The sequence below is a fragment of the Taudactylus pleione genome, unplaced genomic scaffold (assembly GCF_031769625.1).
Source record: "Taudactylus pleione unplaced genomic scaffold, aTauple2 ptg000545l, whole genome shotgun sequence".
Taxonomy (NCBI): Eukaryota; Metazoa; Chordata; class Amphibia; order Anura; family Myobatrachidae; genus Taudactylus; species Taudactylus pleione.
In genome coordinates, this window is record NW_028284947.1 from 6,472,246 (window position 1) to 6,496,614 (window position 24,369).

Sequence of the window (24,369 nt, forward strand, 5' to 3'; positions counted from 1 at the left end):
TTTAGAATATTTATATTGTACTGAATATATTTTTTATTCTACATATTTGCTTTGAAAATAGGCAAAAATAGAAAAATATTTGCTTTTGTACTATCCTGCACACACTTCCCACTTACTTGCACAGATGTGCGCTGACCCCCTTGTTTTGGTTATGGTTTTAAATCATCATTGTGTTTTTGTTTTGGTTTTAGATTTCTTTAAAAATTTATAAAAACAGCTAAACTCATGTAACTTGGACCTGTTGTTGTTCCTATAGTATTACTAACATCAATAGCATTAATTTCTAGTCATTTCCATTTCCAATCAATTTAGACCATATCACAGCACCTGAAATCACGAGGGAGGGACTTAAACGCAATCCAAAATACGCAAGATCCTGTTTTAGATCTGAGGGCCTGATTCAGAGCCGGACGCTATTTGCGCTCGCTCGGTCAGAAAAAGGGGCTGGCTATTTAAATTGAGCGCTCGCTCTTTGCGGTCTGTTGACGCCTCTATGTCTGAGCGAGCGAACGAAACATGCGCTCGCTATTTTGTAAAGATGCCCCCTGGCCACTCGCATCCTACGTCATCTCCGCTATTTATTAGATTAATCGAGTACATCAAAAGGCATCTGAACTGCTCGCAGTGCTTGTGGTAGGTTTATCCTAGGGGTGTGCACCGGCCACTTTTCGTGTTTTGTGTTTTGGTTTTGGATCTGGATCTTTCTTCGTGTTTTGGATCTGGATTGGTTTGGCCAAAACCACCCTTCCATGTTTTGGGTTCTGGGTTTTGTGTTTTGGATCTGTATTTTTTTGAAAAAAAGTATAAAAACAGCTAAAATCACAGAATTTGTAGGTTTTTCTGCTCCTATGCTATTATTAACCTCAATAACCTTAATTTCCACTCATTTCCAGTCTATTCTGAACACCTCACACCTCACAATAGTGTTTTTATGTCCAAAAGGTTGCACCGAGGTAGCTGGATGACTATGCTAAGCGACACGAGTGGGCGGCACAAACACGTGACCCATCTAGGCGTGATACTGCAGTGGCAGACAGGATGGCAGTTTGAAAAACTAGGCCCCAAACTGTACATAATGCAAAGAAAAAAAAGAGGTGCAAGATGGAATTGTCCTTGGGCCCTCCCACCCACCCTTATGTTGTATAAACAGGACATGCACACTTTAACAAACCAATCATTTCAGCGCCAGGGTCTGCCACACAACTGTGGCTGAAATGATTGGTTCGTTTGGGCCCCCACAAAACAAGCTGGCAATTAATCTGTCCCTGCACAAACTGGCTCTACGGAGGCAAGATGTCATCCTCATCCTCCTCATCCACCGATTCCTCACCCTCTTCAGTGTGTACATCCTCATCCTCACAGAGTATTAATTCGTCCCTGCTGGAACCACAGGTCCCTCTGTACGTTCTGGAGGCTGGTCTCCCTGGAAGAGTTGATAATTCATTTTATGAACATCATCTTCTCCACATTTTGTGGAAGCAACCTCCTACGCCTTTCGCTGACAAGGTTCCCGGCTGCACTAAACACTCTTTCGGAGTACACACTGGAGGGGGGGCAACTCAGGTAAAATAGAGCCAGTTTGTACAGGGACCTCCAAATTGCTTCTTTTTCCTGCCAGTACAGGTATGGACTGTCTGACATGCCTACTTGGATGCTGTCACCGATGTAATCCTTTAACAGATAGACGCACGCTTGTCGCTGCTGCTTTAAGGATGCAGGTGCGGCTACAGCCCACACAATTCACAAAGACAGAAAAAAGAAGAATATTTTTATTGTTTGTGTAGCACACTTTGAGGGTGTCACCACCCTTTAACAGACAGACGCACGCTTGTCGCTGCTGCTTTAAGTATGCAGGTGCGGCTATAGCCCACACAATTCACAAAGACAGAAAAAAGAAGAATATTTTTATTGTTTGTGTAGCACACTTTGAGGGTGTCACCACCCTTTAACAGACAGACGCACGCTTGTCGCTGCTGCTTTGAGGATGCAAGTGCGGCTACATCGCACACAAGTCACAAACACATTAAAAAAATAGTTTTTTATTTTTTGGAGCACTTTGAGAGTTACACCACCCTTTAACAGACAGACGCACGCTTGTCGCTGCTGCTTTAAGGATGCAGGTGCGGCTACAGCCCACACATTTCACAAAGACCGAAAAAAAAAGAACAATATTTTAATTGTTTGTGTAGCACACTTTGAGGGTGTCACCACCCTTTAACAGACAGACGCACGCTTGTCGCTGCTGCTTTAAGGATGCAGGTGCGGCTACAGCCCACACAATTCACAAAGACAGAAAAAAGAAGAATATTTTTATTGTTTGTGTAGCACACTTTGAGGGTGTCACCACCCTTTAACAGACAGACGCACGCTTGTCGCTGCTGCTTTAAGGATGCAGGTGCGGCTATAGCCCACACAATTCACAAAGACAGAAAAAAGAAGAATATTTTTATTGCTTGTGTAGCACACTTTGAGGGTGTCACCACCCTTTAACAGACAGACGCACGCTTGTCGCTGCTGCTTTGAGGATGCTGGTGGAATCTAGACGGGATTTGGAACCGAGGACACACTACCTCCATCAATTGTCTAAATCCCACTGCACTAATGGCGGATACCGGACGCACGTCTAACACCAACATAGCAGTCAAGGCCTCAGTTATACGTTTTGCTTCAGGATGACTGCTGTCGTACTTCATCCTCATCGCTAGGGACTGTTGGAGGGTCAATTGTTTAGTAAAAGTAGTGATGTTCCTACTTCCTCTCTGGGATGATGAACAACTCCCAGCAGCAGCAACAGCACTAGGAGGAAGTGGTTCTTGATCTTTCCCTATTTTATTTTTATCGGCGAAAGTTTGGTCCTCCATTTATGTTATATTGATATATACGTGCGGCTAAAGCGCACACAAACACAGAAAATATTTTTTTATTTTTGCTGGAGAGTAGTGCACTTTGTGGGTTACACCACCCTTTAAGAAATGAGCCAGCCGGCTCTTTACTTATGGGACACAGGCACACGCTTGGCGCAGCTCCTTTGTTGATGCACGTGCAGCCACAGTGCACACAAGTCACAAACACAGAAAATATATATTTTTTTGTTTTGGAGTGTACTTTGGGGGTTACAGAACCCTTTAACGGTCAAGCCAGCCGGCCCTTTACTTATGACACAGGCGCACGCTTGGCACTACTTTGTTGATGCACGTGCGGCTACTGCGCACACAATTCACAAACACAGAAAATAATTTTTTTTTTGGTTTGGACTGGAGTGTACTTTCAGGGGTTACAGCACCCTTAACGGTCAAGCCAGCCGGCCCTTTACTTATGACACAGGCGCACGCTTGGCACTACTTTGTTGATGCACGTGCGGCTACTGCGCACACAATTCACAAACACAGAAAATAATTTTTTTTTTGGTTTGGACTGGAGTGTACTTTGGGGGTTACAGCACCCTTTAACGGTCAAGCCAGCCGGCCCTTTACTTATGACACAGGCGCACGCTTGGCACTACTTTGTTGATGCACGTGCGGCTACTGCGCACACAATTCACAAACACAGAAAATAATTTTTTTTTTGGTTTGGACTGGAGTGTACTTTCGGGGGTTAAAGCACCCTTAACGGTCAAGCCAGCCGGCCCTTTACTTATGACACAGGTGCACGCTTGGCACTACTTTGTTGATGCACGTGCGGCTACTGCGCACACAATTCACAAACACAGAAAATAATTTTTTTTTTGGTTTGGACTGGAGTGTACTTTCGGGGGTTACAGCACCCATAACGGTCAAGCCAGCCGGCCCTTTACTTATGACACAGGCGCACGCTTGGCACTACTTTGTTGATGCACGTGCGGCTACTGCGCACACAATTCACAAACACAGAAAATATATAATTTTTTTAGCACTTGGGGGGAGCACCCCTGATGGACAGAGCACCCCCTGGACAACACTACAGCACCCCTTTAGGACTGGGACACTGCACAGGACTTTGGAGTGGACACAGCCCCTATGGAGAACTGACTGCACAACACAGTCCAGCCAGCCCCTATGGACTTTGAAGTAGTGGACACAGCCCCTATTAACAACAGCAGCACAACACAGCCAGCCCCTATGGACTTTGAAGTAGTGGACAACAGCAGCACTACACTACACTACACTACACAGCCCTAACTCCCACCCTCCCTCTTCACTGTCCACAGCCGAGTGAGAAAATGGTGCCGACGCGGGTACCTTATATAGGATCCAAAACCCGCGAGACTCGGAAGGCGGGATGATGACGTTTTGCCTCGATTTCAGATCCGAGTCAGGCGGGAAAAGTCGAGCCTGACTCGGATCGGACTCGGATCGGGGGGGCTCGGGGGGGTTCGGATTTCAGAAATCCGAACCCGCTCACCCCTAGTTTATCCTACCGCAATCATGCGAACAGTTCAGGCTAACAGACAACCAAGTGACGTGGTCGATGACGCTGCTTTGTTAATTAAGCACACCCTTAAAACGCCCGTTTTGACCCTTTGGCACGCCTACGTTCGAATCTCCATCCCCCGTTTTCAAGCACCTTCCCCTGTTACCACCCACAAACGCCTCATCCTGTCACTCAAATTAGCAGGCACTCGCTATTTGGCGAGCGCTCGATTTCCGATCGCACTGACTGGTTGGCGCATGCGCATTACGACCCATACGCATGCGCAGTTGTGCGAACATCGCTCGGAGCGAACGAGCGGCCGCTTACGAGCGGCTCTGAATCAGGCCCTGAGTTCCAAACTTAGCGAGAAGACCAGAGTCAGACCTCTGTTCTACTCAGAACCCCAAAGTGATCTGAACCGGGACTCTGAACCCCAAACTTCTTGTGTGTTCGGTTTTCAGCAAAACCGAACCGATCATCTTTACTTTCACACGATTAATGGAATCCCAGATATTTACCCAAAAAGTAATCAGAAATGTATATTGATGATACTAAAAGTTGTAATGATCAGTATTACCTATATAACGTCTTGTTGACATGACACTACCATTTTAAAGTGTGTGTGAAACTGTTCCTTCAGGGAGCATGGGATATGATCAAATTGCATGAAAAGAGCACTGGGATCCCTGTTTTTACAGCTTCTCTGAATTCAACATGTGTAAAACATTTCCAGGAAAGTTTCTACACAGCAGGAAATAGGAAATTCTTCCAAAAATGTAGAGTTTTGTCTTAAGTATCTTTCTACTGAAGGACAGAATGAAACTATACATTGGAGCAATTGAGATGAAGAAAATAGAATCATTGGGCCAATGACTAACTTAGTAAATGAGGGAAGTTCACATAATAGAAGACCATAAGTCCCATCCGTAACTCTTTTGGTGGGACAGTCCCGTTATTTGAGGAGTGACCCGCCATCCTGCATCCTGGGTTGGAAAGGGCTGTGCTGGGGGTTACACAGCTGCACACTGTGGACGCAGCCCAGGTGTCTCTACTGCATGTGACATGCAAAAACTGCCATTTTCTGGAACAAACAGTGCACTAGAGGAGTGGCCATGCCTACAAAATGCCCCTTGTAGAACTCCAATGTGAGGATGTATTGTACATACAAATTAGGGACACCTCATCCATATTATATCAAATCATAGTCATAAAACCTGACTTTTACATAAACTTCTCTATTACCTGAAGTAGACATAATCAGGCCTATATTACTATATAGTAAAATAATGTCACGGGTTAATGCAGCACTATTAAGCAGACAGACTGCACATGGTTTGTTAACACTATTTACTTTTTAATGTCCATTTTTTTGTCATAACTGATTGTTCTGTTATAAGTAATACAAGAGGTCGGAGTAATACAGGAGGTAGTATTGTATAGAGGGGACTGAGTATGTGGGGTGTACAGTTGTAAATATGGTCAGTCAGCTTCTGTGTGAGACTTTATCTGACCTCTAGGGATCCAATATGAGTGAGCCGAGACCAGGCCCGCTGAGAGCTGCAACGGACCTGGGTAAAAGGGCCTAGTCGTGGGAGGCGTGGTCACGCCACCTTCAAGAAAAATAAAAATAAGTTTTGCAGCGCCGCCCAGCGGCGCTGTGCGCTGGGGAGGTGGGCGCTCTGAGCCCCCACAGCCCGGCGCATGACCAGTGGGGGCGCAATCACCCCCCCACAGGCATAGGAGACTGCTGTGGCTGCAAGCAGCCACGAGCGATCTCCCAGTGAAGTCCAGCACACAGCAGCGTGTGCTGGGCTGTTGTGATGTAAGAGGGGGGGAGCGGTGCCGGACCCGGGCCCCTTCCGGGCCCCTCCAGCAAGCCCGGGCTAATTTGTACCCGCTCCCCCCCTCCCCCTTTCGGCGCACCTGGCCAAGACTTGCCTCACACCCTGCGTCGTTAAGCTAAATTTGTGACTTCATATGAATTCCTATGCAAATAAATACTAATCCTAAGTACCTAGGACACTTTTGGGGGAATTAAATTTTTTGGGGAGAGTCTTAACTAATGGCCGTCATTCGGACCAATTCAATTGTTTCTCCCATAGACACCCATTAATGTGCCCAGAAGCACCAGGTTTAGCCGCACAAAGTGGTTGAACCCAACTAAACTCCTGGTTTGGGCGTCTAAATTCCTGGTTTGTGCACCCAAACTACCATTTGGGCGCCCAAACTATGGACTTTACACACCTTTTTTTCTCACGCCTCACCTGTGTCTGCCGCCGCTAATGGGTGTCTGATCGGATCAACAATTGAATTGCTCTGGTAGACGCCCATTACTTAAGATGTCCAAAAAAACAATTGAATTCCCCCCTATAAGCAAATTTGTATGTGGCTATGATGTAAATGGGATGCAAAACATTCATGCAAAGTATGAGCATTATTACCCTTGGCGGAGAGTCTCATTTGCGCCATATGGTGGAAGAGGATAGGTGGGTGGATCAGGACACAGCTGTAATTTGCGGCCTATTTGCAGGCAACTCTGAATCGCTGCCATGATCACTAAATCTGAAGCTACACTTGTTTTAATCATATTCTAATTAAAATGAAGAAAAAAAAGAAAAGATAATGTGAATCTTAAGATGTGTACTCCCAGCCCAATATCAAAATGATATGCATATTAATCAAAGCACTAGACCCCCTGATTGCCCTTCTAATAAGTAGACCTTTATTTTAATTAATATGCATAATCTTACACACCTCTTATTTGCATCTTATTATGCGGGCAGGCAATGATACACCACATATGAAATAGCAGATTAAAACTGATAGTAAGTCCTTTGGAAAATGAATTACGAGAGAAAATATTTTATGATATTAATGACCATTTCATCCATTGGGAGATAATCACAATTTAGCACCTAAAAGCCAGCCATAGCATTAACCATTTTTTGCCAGTTATATGGAATAAGTAGTGTTACTGAATTCTCCTGTGTTAGAGCATCATCATTGCCATTTAGATACATCACATTGAAAAATAACTCTGCAGAAGAAGACACAAAGGAGAACATCTGCACAGGTAACTTCAAGAGTTGGTAAATAAACTCCAGATTTTCCTGCTAAAGGAAGACTAATACCCCTTTCAGACTGAAATGTCCCTAAAACCCAGCTTTTACCCGACGTTTGAGTTCCGGCTGGGGTCCTTTTGCCAGTCCCAGCCTGACCCCACCTTTCACACAGAGAAGCAAATTACTGGGTCAAGCGTTTCTACCCGGTAATTTGCTAATCAACACGGGTATTTCTTCTGTGTGAAAGGGTAAAATCTGATTAATGGGAATGGGGAAGAGGAAAAAGAAGTCTCTAATACCCCTTTTCCATCTAAAATCCGGGTCTGACCCGGAGTTGGAACAGAGTTCCTATCCGTATCAGACCAGGAATTTAGCCGGCGCCGACTCGGGATATTCCCGAGTCGGCACCGCTCACACCGGAGTCGGGTCTGCATAGCCCCAGCTTCCCGGCGTGAAAGTGGACGCTTGGCGATGACGTCATCTCCAAGCGCCACTGAAGCCGGACCAATAGACCGGCTAGCAGCTAACTCCAGGTCATCGTGACCCGGAGTGCGCTGTTCTCACAGTAGGGTTTCACCGGCTACGCCCGTGTTAAACCCTGCTAGTTACCTGGGTTGGATTGCCGCGTCACTCGACCCGGCGATCCAACCCTCTCCCCTTTTACACCAGGGAGCTGCCCGGGTTAACCCTTCAATAACCCGGGTTTTAGCGCCGGTGTAAAAGGGGTATTACTGGTGCACTCAGGTAAGAAAAGCAAAATTTATTCTAAAACTTAACTTTTAATAAATGACTGTATAAAAAATTGGTTTCTTATCTAATACACTGCACATGAGAAGCAAGCGAAATAAACATAAAAAATAGAGTCTGCAAGAAAATAAAGATGTTTTTTAAAAAAAAACTCTGTTAGCTGGTGTCTTATTATTTATAATTGTGAATTCTTTTATGCCACATGTATTATTTATTATATTTCATCATTGTATTCAAGGAGTATTAATCCACTTCAAGCACGGGAGGGAGAAAGAGTTTTAATAATTCACATGTATTCAGTTAATTTTATATAATGTGTTAACCTCGCAAGTATCTCTCTGGTTAATCACATCAATTCTGAAAGGGATACAAACATTCCATACAATGTTGAAACCTTTAATCCCTCATTGTGGCTGCAATCTTGTAACTGTTAATTCCGGCACTCACTGTCTAATCAGGGGTGGGGAAGCTTTTTTCTACCAAGGGCCATTTTGATATATTTAACATTATTCGCAGGCCATGCCCCTCCTTATGATATTACACGTGGACAGGGCCACAATCGCCTGTGATTACAGCAATGCCTGGAGCATCCTGAGGATGCTCCGGGGAGCTGTAAGGGCAGCGGTGTGACCATCTGAAGCATCCTGAGGATGCTCCAGATGGCACTGCTGCATAGATTCTGGCTGCAGGGTGCCACTATAGGCACCCTGCTATCCAGATGAGGATAGCATAAAAACGCTCAGAGGGCCAGACCAAATGATTCTGGGGGCCTTATATGGCCCCCGGGCCTGAGGTTCCCCATCCCTGGTCTAAATCAAGTGCAAATTTCCTCGCCTATCTGCAGTGTATAATAACCACTGCAGATCTATCTTCCCTTAGCACTCTGTGCACCATTGTATATTTCACAGATATCGTTTATGCACAGGTTACAGTTTACAGATTACAGTTGCTGTATGTAGGTTTTGCCGCGTATAGTGACCTTCTCACCAGTGCGCATAACGCTATTAGATCATCATTGTATTAGATCAGAAACCAATTTTTTGTGCAGTAAGTTATTAAAAGTCAAGTTTTAGAATTTATTTTGCTTTATTACCTGAGTGCACCAGTAAGAGACTTCTTTTTCCTCTTCCCAATTCCCATTCATTAGATTTATACTTACAAACTGACTCTGGTAGCACCCCTTTTCCTAGGAATAACTAACAAGAATAAAGTGTTAATAAGAATATATAAGTGAAGAATTTTCCTTGGAAGGGAATGGTAATTTAAAGACTACAGAGATATACACCCATACACCTGTGCAGTGGATATACTTTGGACTTCTGTGTGAAAGGGTCAACCCAGGTCGAAATTGCCGGGTCTCTGACCCTGGTAAAAACCAGAGTTGAAGTCCGGGGAATTTCGACCAGGGTTGACCCTTCCAAACAGAAAAAGGACCCGTGTTGATCAGCAAATTACCGGGTAAAAGTGCTTTACCCGGTAATTTGCTTTTCTGTGTGAAAGGGGTATAAAAATCATATACAAGCAATGATGCATACATAATGACTATATATAAAACAATAGAGATAAAAGTGCACAGTTATCTATAAAAAACACAAATTAATCATTGAAAGTGATGTAACACTCCTCATCAACATATGTAATGTGTGTTGGTATAGAACACATATAAAACAATTAACACAAATAAAGATAGATAAAAAGTGCGTACTAGTGTAGGTATATTTATATAAATAGCACCCAGTGTAACGTGAATAAAAGATGGGTAGACCTAATAACTTATCTTGTGCAAATATCTTCGGTCATAAGACCACCAATTAAATCAGGGTATATAGAATAAAACAGAGAAGTATTGCAAAATAGTGTGTATTGTTTATATACTGCAAATATAGCACAATACAACTGTGATAAATTAGGAAGAAACTAGTCCCAGACAAGTAATCCTTCACTTCAATAACTTTTAGTAAACACACTTCAATTTAACAGTATCCATAAATGGTAAGTAGTACACGTATAGAGATCTATAACATATACAGGGGAATTCAATATGAAACGAAAACTATGCGTGTTGAAGTTTTCACCGCACATCGGAGCTTTTGCCGGTGAAAAAGTATTGCGTGCGCCCCCGATTATACCCGTATTCAATATGAAATCGGCAAAAATGGCACCCGGCGGATGTGAAATCAGCGAAAACTTTGCTGATTTTTGGGGAAATCACCCTAACACCCCCAAAAAGATGCTCTGACATGGGGGATCTCTCTGGATACCCCTGATTAGCCCTGCTGAAGGTTTTTGGGGTCTTTAAACGGGCTCAATAGCTGCTAATTTCTGGATTTGGGAAGGTGGTGAAGAATAGTATTTAGTATTTAGAAGTTTTTATTTGGCTGAAAATAAGTAGTCCCAGCAAATTTGGGGTACTTGAAAATGGGGGTGAGCATATCTAAAAGTTGCTAAAGTGAAGTTTTAACACCTGGGTGAGAGATGGAAAGGAAAATCTTTATTTAAGGTTAAAATGTCAGGACACTGTGCTGAACCCCTTGGACACCCCCCCCCCCCCCCTGATGACTAATTAGGCAATTGGAAGTTTCCAATTAACTTAATTAGTCCAATAATTGCATGCCATTTTTGGGGATAAAAAAAATGGTCTCAAATTACCCCCAAATGAACTTTTTTGTTAGTTTAGGCACCCCAAATTCAATTACAATATTTTTTTAATTGAAAAATAATTGTTTTTTATAATTTTATTTACAATTTTTTCAAAGTTCCTCAAAATAACCTTTTTCCTACTTATTTTTTACCTTTTTTTGCATTTTTCGTTTAATTCGTTTGAGATTAAACAAAAATGTTAGCTTTTTATCATTTTTTTGCATTTTTTTAAAAAAAAGCACAATTAGCCGTTTGACACCATTTAAAAACCTACAGTACCTTCCCAATGTCCACAAACAGCTTTCTATAGAGTCCCCACTATTGTATGCACTTCTCTCACATCTCATTTGGCAGTCAATTTGCACCCTTCCTCTGCGAGTACCGCGAATAGGCATTTTTAATTGTATTGGAGAATTCTCGGGAATGCGCATTAGTATGCAAGTTTCAAGAAACAAACTCGCTACTCGCAATTCGCACCTAAAAGGATTGACCCCTATGTACTAAGCCTTAGAGAGAGATAAAGTGGATGGAGATAAAGTACCAGCCAATCAGCTCCTGTCACTTTACAGGCTGTGTTTCAAAAAATGACAGTTAGGAGCTGATTGATTGATTCTCCGTCCACTTTATCTCTCTCCAATGCTTAAAACATAGATCCCTTAGTTTCCTCTTGTTGAGATATATATCTCCCAAATACAAAATGTGGGATTACTACTTTAAGAAACGCTGATGGTGTAAAATTAAGCAAGCCCCCACTGGCCCACTATTAAAAGGTTCTTTCTATGCGTGGAAGCTGTCGGCACTTGGCAGCCTGCTCAATTGATTGATAACTCTGCATCATATTTAACATTTCAGGTTCAGAACAGTAATTAAAAGGTGAATCTTATTAAGCACAGACTGTATAATGGCTGGGAGAGAATAATTTCTTCAGAGAATTATCTTCGCTGTTGAAATTAGCAGTCACACTGAAGGAAATGTCCTGGATTACCTAATGCTCACAGGAAAAATTCACTTTGCATAATTATATAGACCTGAAATTCTGCCGGTTCTCCGCCTACTCTCTTCACATCCGACAGAACAGCGCTAAGTAAGGATGAAGAAGTTGTGGGTTCATCTCTTCCATACAAAGTTACTCCCAACAGTGGGATTAATATCATCACAAAGCAGAAAACATCCACCAATTGTATTGTCTTTTTCAAATACATTTCATTTTGGTTACAATTCATTTACTGGGTTCATTACAAGATATAAAATAATTGAGATGGTTTAATATGATTTGTTGACCTTTTATCACATTTTATATTGAAGAACAGAACTCTTTGTTTATTTTATAATTAAAGCAACCTTTATCAATAAAGGTCTATCCGCTTGTTCTATGTCAGGAAAGAGCAAAATAAGTAAAGGGTGTTATCGGGTGCACTTTCTATTGAAAGGTAACTCTTTATAAAGCAGAGTATGTTGTGTAGCTCTTTGTGTGCTCGTTTCATTCATGTTTCAGGTCTAAATAATACTACAAAGGACTCACTCTATTAATAATAATAATAATAATAATAATAATAATAATAATAATAATAATAATAATAATATACAGTAGGAGTCCAATTTTACTTGTACTATTCTCAAAGCTTTACTTTCAGCAATAATAACAATTATAATAATCTACATAAAAGTAGATATAATAAAATGTGTATACACTTATGTAACAAAACATATTTAAAACTTTATAGTGTGGTTATTTCTTTTTATACAGTTATTACAATATAACAATTTTTTGTATACTGCCCAGTCTAAAAGACTGCATACTGTATCTGCCAAATGTTGTAGGGAAAAAGGAGAAGTATAATGTGTCAGTTTAGCATTTTATATTTCTGTCGGAGACAGACTCTAGTTTCTCAGCGCCTTTAGGACTATATAGAGACAAAGAGAAGGGAGGTTTTTTTTACTAATAAAGTCCCAAAGTGCAAATGTGCAGTAAACCATAGCAACCAATGAGACTCTGTGTAAACAATATAATTTAAGTTTTGCAATTTTGTAAGTGCTATATTTATATCTCCTACCATTTGGGAGTCTGGGATTGGGATGGGGCAATGTCTGCGTCATGGTGGGCTTGATTGCATCTTCCCCACTAGGCGCGACCAAGCTCCTGGTCAGCATTTTAGCAAATTATTGCCACTCTGTGGAATACCTACTGAGCCCCTAGCAAATTGGGCAAAATGTCCTGATAGTGGGACAGCTGGATTGTCATGCCAGAATCGGGAAGGTTCGTGGGTACAGTCTGGTATTTTGACAAAGTGGCAGGGTGCAAAACTTTGCAGTGGCTCATTGGAGGACCTGGGTAGGTCAGGATATACCTTTATAAATGCAGAAAAGGTGCCTCAATGCATCTGTATTTACACACAAGTGGAAAAAATATATTTTGTTGTAATAGCACATTTCTAAGTGCACTATCATGAACAATGTAACCAGAGCGACATGTAATAAAACAATTGTACCACTTGAAATTAATGAAGGGAGTGGCCACAATGTGGCTCTAGGTCAAACTTCAAAGTGATGTCTACAAACTCTCATGTATGTCACTTTTTTTGCAGTAGGTCGTTTTAAGGACTGGGAAGTGGACATGTACCTTAATAAGCTCTGTGTGGGCATTTGTGTGTGATAACATAATATATAGTAAAACAGGTACAGTACTATGACATACTATACAGAGATAATAGTCTACAAAATAGTACATTTGATTAGTACTGTTAATGACATACACATTGGAATGGCAAAGCCTTGTAAAATCAGAAACTAATCAGTCAAATTGAGTCACAAGGATTATTTTAGGGCACCAATTGCATATATATAGGGGGGGATGTACTAAGCCATTGAGAGAAATCAAGTGGAGAGTGATAAAGTACCAACCAATCAGCTCCTGTCATTTTTCAAACACAGCCTGTCATTTGACAGTGAGGAGCTGATTGGTTGGTTCTTTATCACTCTCCACTGTATATCTTAGTACATCTCCCCCTGAGCTGAAAGCAGCATTGTGTGGGGTATTCCTGATTAGCATATACATGCACTTGTAACAAGTGACATCACAGCATCATCGTTACAGTTTCCCCTTTAAAAGATCAAAACGATCTACTCTATTGCTGCGGACTGATTGTAAATATCAATGTATAACTGCAAATAGCAGCAGCCACAATACTGTAGAATTAGCATATGGGAGGGTTTCAGATACATTCATCCAGTAAAAAACGGGCGCCAATCTTTATCATTATCAGTTACTTGCAATCGATCCAGCACCAAACAGGTGCATATGCGCCATCAATCAGATATAGATTTCTAATAATAATAATAATGTTATTCATATAGCACTTTTCTCCTAATAGGGCTCAAAGGGCCTGATTCATTACCGATGACAACTGCGATTACGCATGCAATCGGCCGATTGTTGCGTTCTGTGCATGCGTATGCATCGCAGTGCGCGGAGACTCTGCTGCGATCGGAACTGTGATCGCAGTGACTACGCAGACCCATCGCAGAGTGATTGACAAGAGCTACTGTTTGGGAGTGGTGACGGGGGGTGGTCGGTGAAAAGCAGGCGTGCCAGTGCGTTTGAACACCTTTGCATGGGCGTGCATAAATTGTCCGTTGTAATGCCATATGCAGCTTGGTCTTTCACTGCGTGCGATGAGGTTAGCAATTCCTGAGTAAGGTCAGAGCTTGTGCAAGCCTGCATGAGGCTGCGATGGTACTCAATGTTACCGATGGTTTCTCAGTCTTGCTAAGTATTACGGATCTGTGTAAGGTAGGTGGGCGTCCTTATGTTGTGCTGCGATGGCATAGCGATCGCAGTGGATTAGCTTATCATCGCAGTGATACAACATGGGTAATCATTATTGCAATAGCGATCCTTACTGGATCAGGCCCAAAGTGCTTTACATTTGCCTTTACAGCACAAAATACAAACCAAACATTATTTATTATGCAAATATTATTTATTAAACTCTGGTTTGTGTAAAATCGCAACCAAAGTGTGGCGTTTTTAAAAGACACAAATCACATGTGTTATAACATACCTCCTAAAGTATACCTGCATCAGAATGCAGGGGCTACCTACTGCTGCCATTCATTTCATTGCATGGGAGTTATGTTTGATCAGATGGAAGCTGTATACTATGTACGGCTTGTTTATTTAGGCCGGTGGCTATGGATAAAACATTTTTTTATAGATTAAACGTTTACAATGAAGCAGCTGTAATATCATCCCTTTCAGATCAAACCAATTTGGAGCCTTCAATCTGTAAATGTCACAAGTCTGTTGACTCACGAATCAGACAATTAATTAAATAAACCTAAAGTTGACAAACCATTTGTTTTTAAGAAGCCAAATCAGATTTAAGCCTGCAGAAGGCAAAGCTGCACAGCATATGTTTGCAACCATAAATCTCCTGTCTCCTGATCCATATTGTTTCATTACATTGCAGCAGTTATGTAGCCTGGCTTTCCTGTCTTCCAAAGTAAAGATTTAGTGCTCCTGTCTTTAAGAAGGTCTATCAAGGCATTCATGATAACTGGCGTTCATATGAAGTTTGTGAATGCCAGCTTCTCTCAGTGGCTGGGGCTGAGTTGTGGGTAGACCTTGGGATTGTTTTCACACTGTGCATGCTCGGCACCTGCTGGCAAATCAGTCATACTCATCTGAATCGCATCTCCACATGCAGCAGAATGAGTGTAAATTGGTGGTAAGTGGGCATATTGAGGGTGTGCAGCTGGAATTGCGGAGTTGCACAAGCTCAGAAATCCATCTCAGTTCTGAGAGGTCTCTTGCACCAGGTCTTGAGCCTGGTGCAACTGCGCAATGATGATGACTATTTCCACAAGCGTATGACAACCCTATGAATAGTGGCAGATTGGATATATGAATGCAACTCTACATATGGATGAATTTTTGCATTTAGCTCCATGCACTCAATGCAAGTGTAATTGTGTCCGACTTGTATGCAACACTGAATAGGTCCCTTAGGGGGCACAAGCAAAGAAAATGTTACAAAGACCCAATTTGTGCAAAAGTGCCTATTTGTGAACCTAGGGCCTGATTCAGACCAGCTCGCCAGCGCATAGCACTCGCAAGCGGGTCGATGGCCGGGCAGTGCGCACATGTGGCGTGCGCGAGCCCCGGAGCGAGTGAGAACTTCACTTGCTCGGGGCTCACAGCAAAACAGGGCGGCTGTCGATGTTAATCGACAGCTCACCCCGTTTTGTAGGCAGGTCAGGGGGGTGGCTGGCCAAACGGAGGCATTCCTGAAGGAACACCTGCCGTTTGGGGGCGGCCCTACTGACATCACACGTGATGTCAGTAGTGAACTTCCTGCTCTATTAGACACTGGGGCTTGCGGTGGGTGAGACCCTACCACAAGGGTCTCATCGCAAGCCCGATGGTCGTGATCATCGCGACCATCGCCAGGCCGCCCGCTAAAGCTGTTGGTGGTCACCCACAGCTTAGCGAGCGGCCTGGAGGCCGATAAAAAAAAAACGGTCCGCCCTGATTCAGAGCGAGCGCTCACAAAGAGCGTCCAGCTCTGAATCAGGGCCCTAGTGCATTCATTGATGACAAAAGCTGATTTAGGAGCTTCCCCAAGAAAATCTCTCCTGTGATCCAATGTTACCACTCTGTGATGATTTTGTCCAAATTATGTGATGTCATCAAAATCCATCCAGTGGAAGGTCCAGAACAGGCTCCCTGGGCCAAAGTTCTGACCAGTGCACTCCGCCGTTAAGTCCGACTGAGACCCCAACCACTCCATTAGGCATCCCAAGCCAATTGCCACCCCTCTGAGAAGTTTTCATCCAAATCCATTCAGTGGAATGCCCAGAACAGGCTCCCTGGATAAAAGTTATTCCCAGCATCCCCAGGTCAAAGTTCTACCCAACATATACCAACGGTAGGTTCGACCAGGAACTCAGCAACCCTAATATGTTTTCTGAGATCCAATGTTACCACTCTGTGAAGTTTTCAGCCAAGTCCATCCAGTGGAAGGCTCAGAACAGGCTCCCTGGGTCAAAGTTCTGCCCAGCGTACGCCAACGACAGGTCCGACCGAGACCTCAACCCTCTAGTATGTTTTCTGGGATCCATTGTTACCACTCTGTGAAGATTTCATCCAAATCCATCCAGTGGATGGTTAAGAATGGGCTCCCCAGGTCAAAATTCTGCTCAGCGTACACGGGAGGTCCAACTGGGACGTTAAACCACCTAAAACCTGTCCAGGATCGAACTGGACCACCTCACATTGGTTTCATCACAATTGGACAGACCAATGAATTTTATATATAAGATTATCATTATTACTCATCATCATTTATTATTATTATTATTATTATTATTATTATTATTATCATTATTATCTTTTACATGCAAGAGGTGCTAGGAAAAGGGATGACCAGTAGATGGTTGAGTCACCTAAAACAATCACCATCACTAGCCTCAGATCAGTGCTAGAAATAATAACATTAGATCACTGCATATTTTCCTGTCATAAGGTTATTAATTTAACTGGTTATATAGCTATTTAAGTGTATAAACCACTGTCATAAAAAAAAAAAAATCCACAAGCAACACAGCAGTTTCTTTGCTCTCCATGATATTAATAATAGTAATTTTACCTCTATATTAATGCTGTGTTTTAAAGCTCCAGAGAAATTACAGGAACATTTTTCCTAGCCCAGTTTCCCAGGAATTAAATAATAAAAACCAGCAGTATGATGAGAAACCACATAGCATAAATATTGTCAAATAGGAAAAGATATGGATTACTGCCACGCTTAATAAATTCTCCAAATAGCCTCCTTATTCTGTAAAAATATGAGGCAAAGCAAATACAATGAAGAAATCCTGAGAACCAAGAAAATGCAGTCATTAAAGCACAAATATATGTCCTGGCTCCAATATATATATTTTTAGAAATGGAAAATCCCAGTTTTCGCGTATAAAAATGGCACATTTATTAATTAACTAGTTACCGTCAGCCTAGAGCAATTTAATGAACGCATAGACTAATAAATTCTTAGTGTCTGCAGCTGACAATTCCTCCCATTGAATGCAATAACCACTCCGTATTAGTGTATGCTTAACCTTCCATTAACCTTGCATGGAATAATCTGAAAGCCAATACTTTTAGTCTTATGAGGGTGGGCTTCATATGATTGAGTTGGGTTTATTCAACCTAATAGCCTCCATCAGGAGCTGTGAATTAAATGTCTTTCAACAAAAATGTCATCATTATTTCATCATTATTTCTGTAAATAAAGTACCCTGAAATCTCATATTACAGAGATAAATCAATGTTCTATGCGCACTCACAACATAATTAAAACCTATACCCACCATTATTTCCTTAGGGGCGAGATGTACAGTATCAAACATCTCAATATAAATGCAATGATATCCTCGGAACGTCAGCGGCTTGTTTTCTCCTCTGACACGTAAGATGCGGCCATAACACACCCCCATAATTATCTACGGGGACTGCTGTGCTGTTTTACCACATCAGGTATCTCCATTATCTATGGCAGACCCTATAAAAACATATGAGGATTCTATAGTAATGCGGTAATCCTTCAAAAACTGCCGTAATTTTACTTTTGTTACATCTCGCCCTAGGCATTTTAAAGACTGGTGACATATTGCATAAGGAGGATGTATCAAGCCTTGGGGCTCTATTCATCATCAATTAATTTCTACAAAAGCAGGTGAAAATTAATATATTCACCTGCAGTTGCAGAAATTAAGTTTTCAGCCATTCATCAAAGGGGTGAAGCAGGAGCTATCACAGATATCTCCTGATTACCAGAATAGCCTGCAGAATTCATCAAGCTCTGAAAATACAATATTTTTAGAGCTGCGCTGCAGGAACATTCGCCATATTTAGATGGCGAGTGCTCCTGCTCGCATCTCGCAACCGTCTCTCCCTATGGGAAGGAGTCCTGGGTTGCGAAGAGGGATCCTTTCAGAACCCTCCGCCCCTGTCAAGCAACTTCCACCAGACATCGAGGCTCTTGTGCACATGCGTGACCTGTAGTAAGAAAAGATTCACTGCTCCGAAAGGATTCTCGGATCAGCTGTCTCCACGCCGGAGCAATGATGAATTGCTCCAGCACTTGCGGCAAATTAGCATGTTGATTATCGGGGAGATAAAGTACCAACCAATCAGCTTCTGTCATTTTTAAGCATATCCCATAAAATTATAGTTAGAAGCAGGGGGGTATCTATAATGGGTGCAGGGTGAGCGCAGGGGGGCCCATACCACACACCCTGCACCCATATACTCTTTATAATTGCCGAGCAGCGAAAATCACTGGGAAAATGGCAGTGGCTATTTTCCCGGCGACTCGCGCATGCGCAGTGCTGCTGTCCCCGGGAAAGCGGCACAGGTGACATTTTCCCAGAGACCCACGCATGCGCAGTAGATTCTGGCACTAAGCCACTACTGCTGCACCAGCCGCCGCAGCACTGCTAGAGAGAGGAGGGGACCCGCACTGGGTCTGCACACAGGCCTCCTCCTCTCTTAAAATACCCCTGGTTAGAAATTGATTGGTTGTTACTGTATCTCTCTCTAAGGATTAGTACATCTCCCCCATAATCTGTTTAGAATGTGAGCACTGAAGTTTGACCTTCAACCATTTTGTGATCAATATATTGCAGCCTATCAGAAGCTTGATCAGTTTATTCCTCTGAAAGTGTTTGCTCTCACTTTCTCCGCCACTAAAGAAGAGCTATAGCCAGCAAAAATATATTTTAGATTCTATGGCAATTTTTTTTTATGATATTATAAACCTATGCCAATATCATGAGGTAAAAAGTCCCCATTTTCCCTTATTTTCACAGCCTATTGGTGCCATGATGCATTTAGTGGTTATTATGAGCTGGTTCTCTCCCTATATGAGGTTTCCTTTAAAAAAAAAAAAACCTAGATACAGTATATGCACAGTGTTACAAAAGTAGAGGAGGTTTTTTGGTCAAGAGTGTATTGTTATTCCTAAATTTGAATGACAATTTGTTTTAGAGGGTGTTCAGGTATGTCAATGTATTGTCTGGGATTACCAACAATACCAAAATGTATGACATTAAATAGTCAACACAAAGTGGATGCAGACATTTTTAATCTGGATTTATAGTCACCTCGTCAATATATATCAAGCTTTGGAGGGAGATAAAGAGGGGAAGTTGCTCACAGCAACCAATCAGCATCTAACTGTCATTTCAAAGGCTGGGCTAGATAAAGGACAGAAGCTGATTGGTTGCTTTGGGAGACTTCTCCATTTTATCTCTCTTCAAGGGGTCTATTTACTAAGCAGTGTTATGAGACAGAGTGAAAAGTGATAAGAAAGTGATAAGGTACCAGCCAATCAGCTCCCAACTGCCATCTCACAGGCTGTGTTTGAAAAATGACAGTTTGGAGCTGATTGGCTGGCACCTTATCACTTTCTTATCACTTTTCACTCTGTCTACTAACACTGCTTAGTAAATAGACCCCCAATGCTTGATTCTTCTCCCCGCCAATAGAGATGCCTAAATATTTTATCTGGTTTGAAATCCCTTTGAACTCCACCAATCCCATGGCCATGAACATGTTCACAGTAGAAATGATGAATAAACCCCAATTCGAATTTGTGATTAGAAATTTGCAGATCATGTTAGCTGAATTTGAGGTTCACTGTTCGTATTGTATTCAAGGTTCTCATGTGAGGTTCATTGTTCTGTTACACTGTTCATTTTAAAATGAGTGTTTATCAATGTTTCCCACACTTACGTAACATTTTTGAATTAATAAAAAAGTGTTTTGTATTTATTTTCTTTAAATCAAACCTTGAACACTACACATATGTGGACTGTCTTGGACATGTCTGAAGCGGCTTCAAAACAGTTGAAGAGGTTAGAAGAATACTGTATGGTAGAACCTGTTTGACTCTCTTGAACAGAGCTTGATTTTTAAACAATATAAGAATTTTCTAGTTACTGTACGAGAATGTTTCTTCTCAGTTCACTAGTTACTAGATTCTAGTTACTGTAGGAGAATGTTTCTTCTCAGTTCACTAGTTACTAGATTCTAGTTACTGTAGGAGAATGTTTCTTCTCAGTTCACTAGGAGTTAGTCACATCAAAGGTGACACAAGTTCTGTGTGAATCCAGCCTATATGACAACAAAATCAGAAATGTTAATGGTAACTTGTACATTGACAAGTGTCATTCTCTTTATCATTAGTTCAACCTAAAAAATGTCTGATTCTGTAGTTTGAATAGCCCTATACCTACGTAACTTAATTTCATTCCTGCTTGTCTTCCAAATAAATAATTATTTGCTCTTATTTACAGACTGCTGGAGAACCAGCAATGATGAAGTTTCTGTGGCTTCATCTGCTGGTTAGTGCATACATTTCTGGGCCTCTGGTCCTATGTACTAAAGAAAAAATACACCTGGGCAGACATCACATCAAGGACCACAGCCGTGTGAAGAGGGACTGGGTATGGAATGAGATGTCTGTTCATGAGGAGCAAACAAAGCTCCCATTTTACATAGGAAAGGTAAGATAAAATTGCATCTGGTATTCTGTAAAGGGGTGATCACTCCCTGGTTATACATGTCCTCCCTGCAATTCTCATGTAGTGTCTTCCAGCAGCCTGAGCTGTAATCGGCACAGTAAAAATTTCCCCTAATACCTAACCCCTAACTCTAACCCTCCCGCTAACTCCCTGATACTTACTTTCGGGATGCCGGCGGTCGGGCTTTTGGAGCCGATTCCCAGTGCTGTCGGGATTCCGGAGTCTGCATTTTGTCCGTCAACATCCCGCACCCTGGGATGCTGACTACATCCCGTACTACAAATGTTTAAAAAGTGACACAATGGGGTTGATATTAAAAGTTTACATACACAAGAGCAACCAAGTGGTAATTGGTTTTCAAACAGGTGAAAATTGAACAAAAGTTAATAAATGATTGTTTGCAACTTGCTATAAGCTACTTTACATCTGCTGTGTTAGTGGATAACCCCAACTAGGAATTATTGTGCATGAAATGTATGAAGTCAGATTCCTCCTCTTAACCAAATTAACATCCAGAACAAGAAAGATTCTTTTAAATTCTAATTAAAAATGAAAAACAGGTTGCTTGGTGACCTCTCCTGGCACATGTGTAAGGTAACTGGCTGGTATAAAAGTGGCTAGTGATGTCCTTTACATGGCCATTTGGCTGTTCCTTAGCCAACCAACTGTATGATATACGGATAGAATTACGTGCAATTATTACCACATTCTCCATACTTTAGTAACTACTGTATGACAGTTAAGCAATAAATTCTGCTCATTAAAGACCTTCTAACCAAACCTTGTAGTCATGTGGACTCAATGAATAAAGTGGTCAGGAGAAATGTGACCTTAAAGGGGTCCTGCACCTCAGGAGAACCCATCACCATGATCAGTTCCCCTATGTAGCATTCACAATAATCTACAGCTGGAGTCATTGATGTACAATCACAAATGGTAAATTATTTATTTCTTCCATTATGTTCTATGTGAATCTAAAGGCTGTCTGCAGGCACCAAGGGTCCTTCTAGACAACAGGTTCTCAAACTCGGTCCTCAGGATCCCAAACAGTGCATGTTTTCCATGTCTCCTCATAGAATCACAAGTGAAATAATTAGTTCAACCTGTGGATCTTTTAAAATGTGTCAGTGAGTAATGACTATACCTGTGCACCTGCTGGGTGACTGGGAAAACATGACCTGTGTGGGGTCCTGAGGACCAGGTTTGAGAACCACTGTTCTAGACGATCCACAACAATCTTACTTAAGATAATTCAGAGGTCCTAGCTGCTATATGTGTCAGGCAATATGAATTTGGATGAGGGTATTGCCAATGGTTTAGAACTTTTTTAAGCTCCATTTTGACACTAGTTTATCTGCTATACTTACAGCTGTGACCATCTACTAGTCTTGTTATTGGGTACTGAAATCATGATAATTACTAACTACCAATTGTAACCATATTACATATGAAGAGTTATTGCACAATCACCATTTGCATTATTTTGATATTACATATTGGCATCTAAATGCATGAAGGGGATGCGGTTAAAATACAGACAGAGGGCATTCCGTCGGTCAGAATGCCGACGCCGGAATCCCGACACCTGTCAGAATCCTGGTGCCTGCATCCCGACCGCCGGAATCCCGAAGGTAAGTACTTGGGTTAGGAGGAGGGTTAGCATTAGGGTTAGGCACTATGGTGAGGGTTAGGCACTAAAGGAGGAGGGTTAGGTTTAGGGCGCAGGAAGGGGGAGGTTAGGTTTAGGCACTAGGGGGGAGGTTAGAGTTAGGCACTATGGAGGGTTAGGTTTAGGGTAAGGAGAGGGGGAGGGTTAGCATACTGACCGACAAAGTGTCGGTATTCTAACCCTGTCGGGATGCAGGCATTGGGATTCTGGCCGCCGACATCCCGTACCCATCCCGCATGAAGCTACAGGACAGGGGCTTATATATCTTTTCTAATAAATAAAAAAATTAAACGTAGGTTTCCAGTGGATATTGAGATGATGATGTCACAGTACCCTGATTCTACGTGATGGCTAACAAGTTATGCTACATGTGGATAATGATAATAGCAATTTTATGCTGCCAAATGGAACTGATATTTATTCACTACACTTATATTGTTTATACAGCTGAAGACCAGTCATGCCAAGCCAAATAGCAGATATGCACTACAGGGAGAGTATGCTAACAGCATATTCAGAGTGAAAGAGGACACTGGCGACATCTACGGCTTTGAAAGACTGGACCGTGAGAAGAAGACACAGTATGAGCTCACAGCTCTGTTTGTAGACAAGAATACCAATAAAACATTAGAGCGCCCAGAAGTCTTTGTCATAAGACTCATTGATATTAATGACAATGCCCCGATCTTCACACAAGAGTCATATAATGTGTCGGTCTTAGAAATGTCTCCACACGGTATGTACAGAATAAATCTTGCAATATGTTCACTCTCTCTGCGACTTAGAAAAAAAAGGCTGCAAGAGGTTTAGGATATTGTTACAAAAAGTTATTGATGAGCAGTGTTTTTCCTGACACAGGGGGTCTATGTATCAAGCAGTGAAAAGCGTGCAGAAGTGGACCAGTGGAGAAGTTGCCCATAGCAACCAATCAGCTTTGAAGTAGCATTTATCAAGCACAGTCTATAAAATAAAAGATAGGAGCTGATTGGTTGCTATGGACAACTTCTCCACTGGTCCACTTCTCCATACTATTCTCTGCTTGATACAAAACCCCCATAGTATTATTATGTAACACTCATATTTTTAGTAACAGATTCTATAGGAAGAAGAGGCTCATCAATTTGAAGTAAGAGGCTTCCAACACTACAAGGTGTAAAAATTATTGGTATGGTACATTCTCTGCGGCAGTGGCGTAACTATAAATTTTGCTCCCCCATGCCAAAAAAGTTTAAGGCGCCCCCCGCCCAAAAAACAAACACACTCAAAGACGACGTTTAA

The 24,369-nt window shown here is 42.0% G+C and overlaps 1 protein-coding gene across 1 annotated transcript in view; it reads left to right on the forward strand.

Moving 5' to 3' along the window:
• The window catches only part of CDH5 (cadherin 5), a 93,127-nt gene that overhangs the window by 42,196 nt on the left and 26,562 nt on the right, over nucleotides 1-24,369 (forward strand). The window contains exons 2-3 of the mRNA XM_088451282.1: nucleotides 21,195-21,404; nucleotides 23,539-23,827. Of these exons, the coding sequence (XP_088307408.1) occupies nucleotides 21,213-21,404; nucleotides 23,539-23,827 (481 nt within the window). The 5' untranslated portion in view covers nucleotides 21,195-21,212. The remainder of the gene's footprint in view (nucleotides 1-21,194; nucleotides 21,405-23,538; nucleotides 23,828-24,369) is intronic.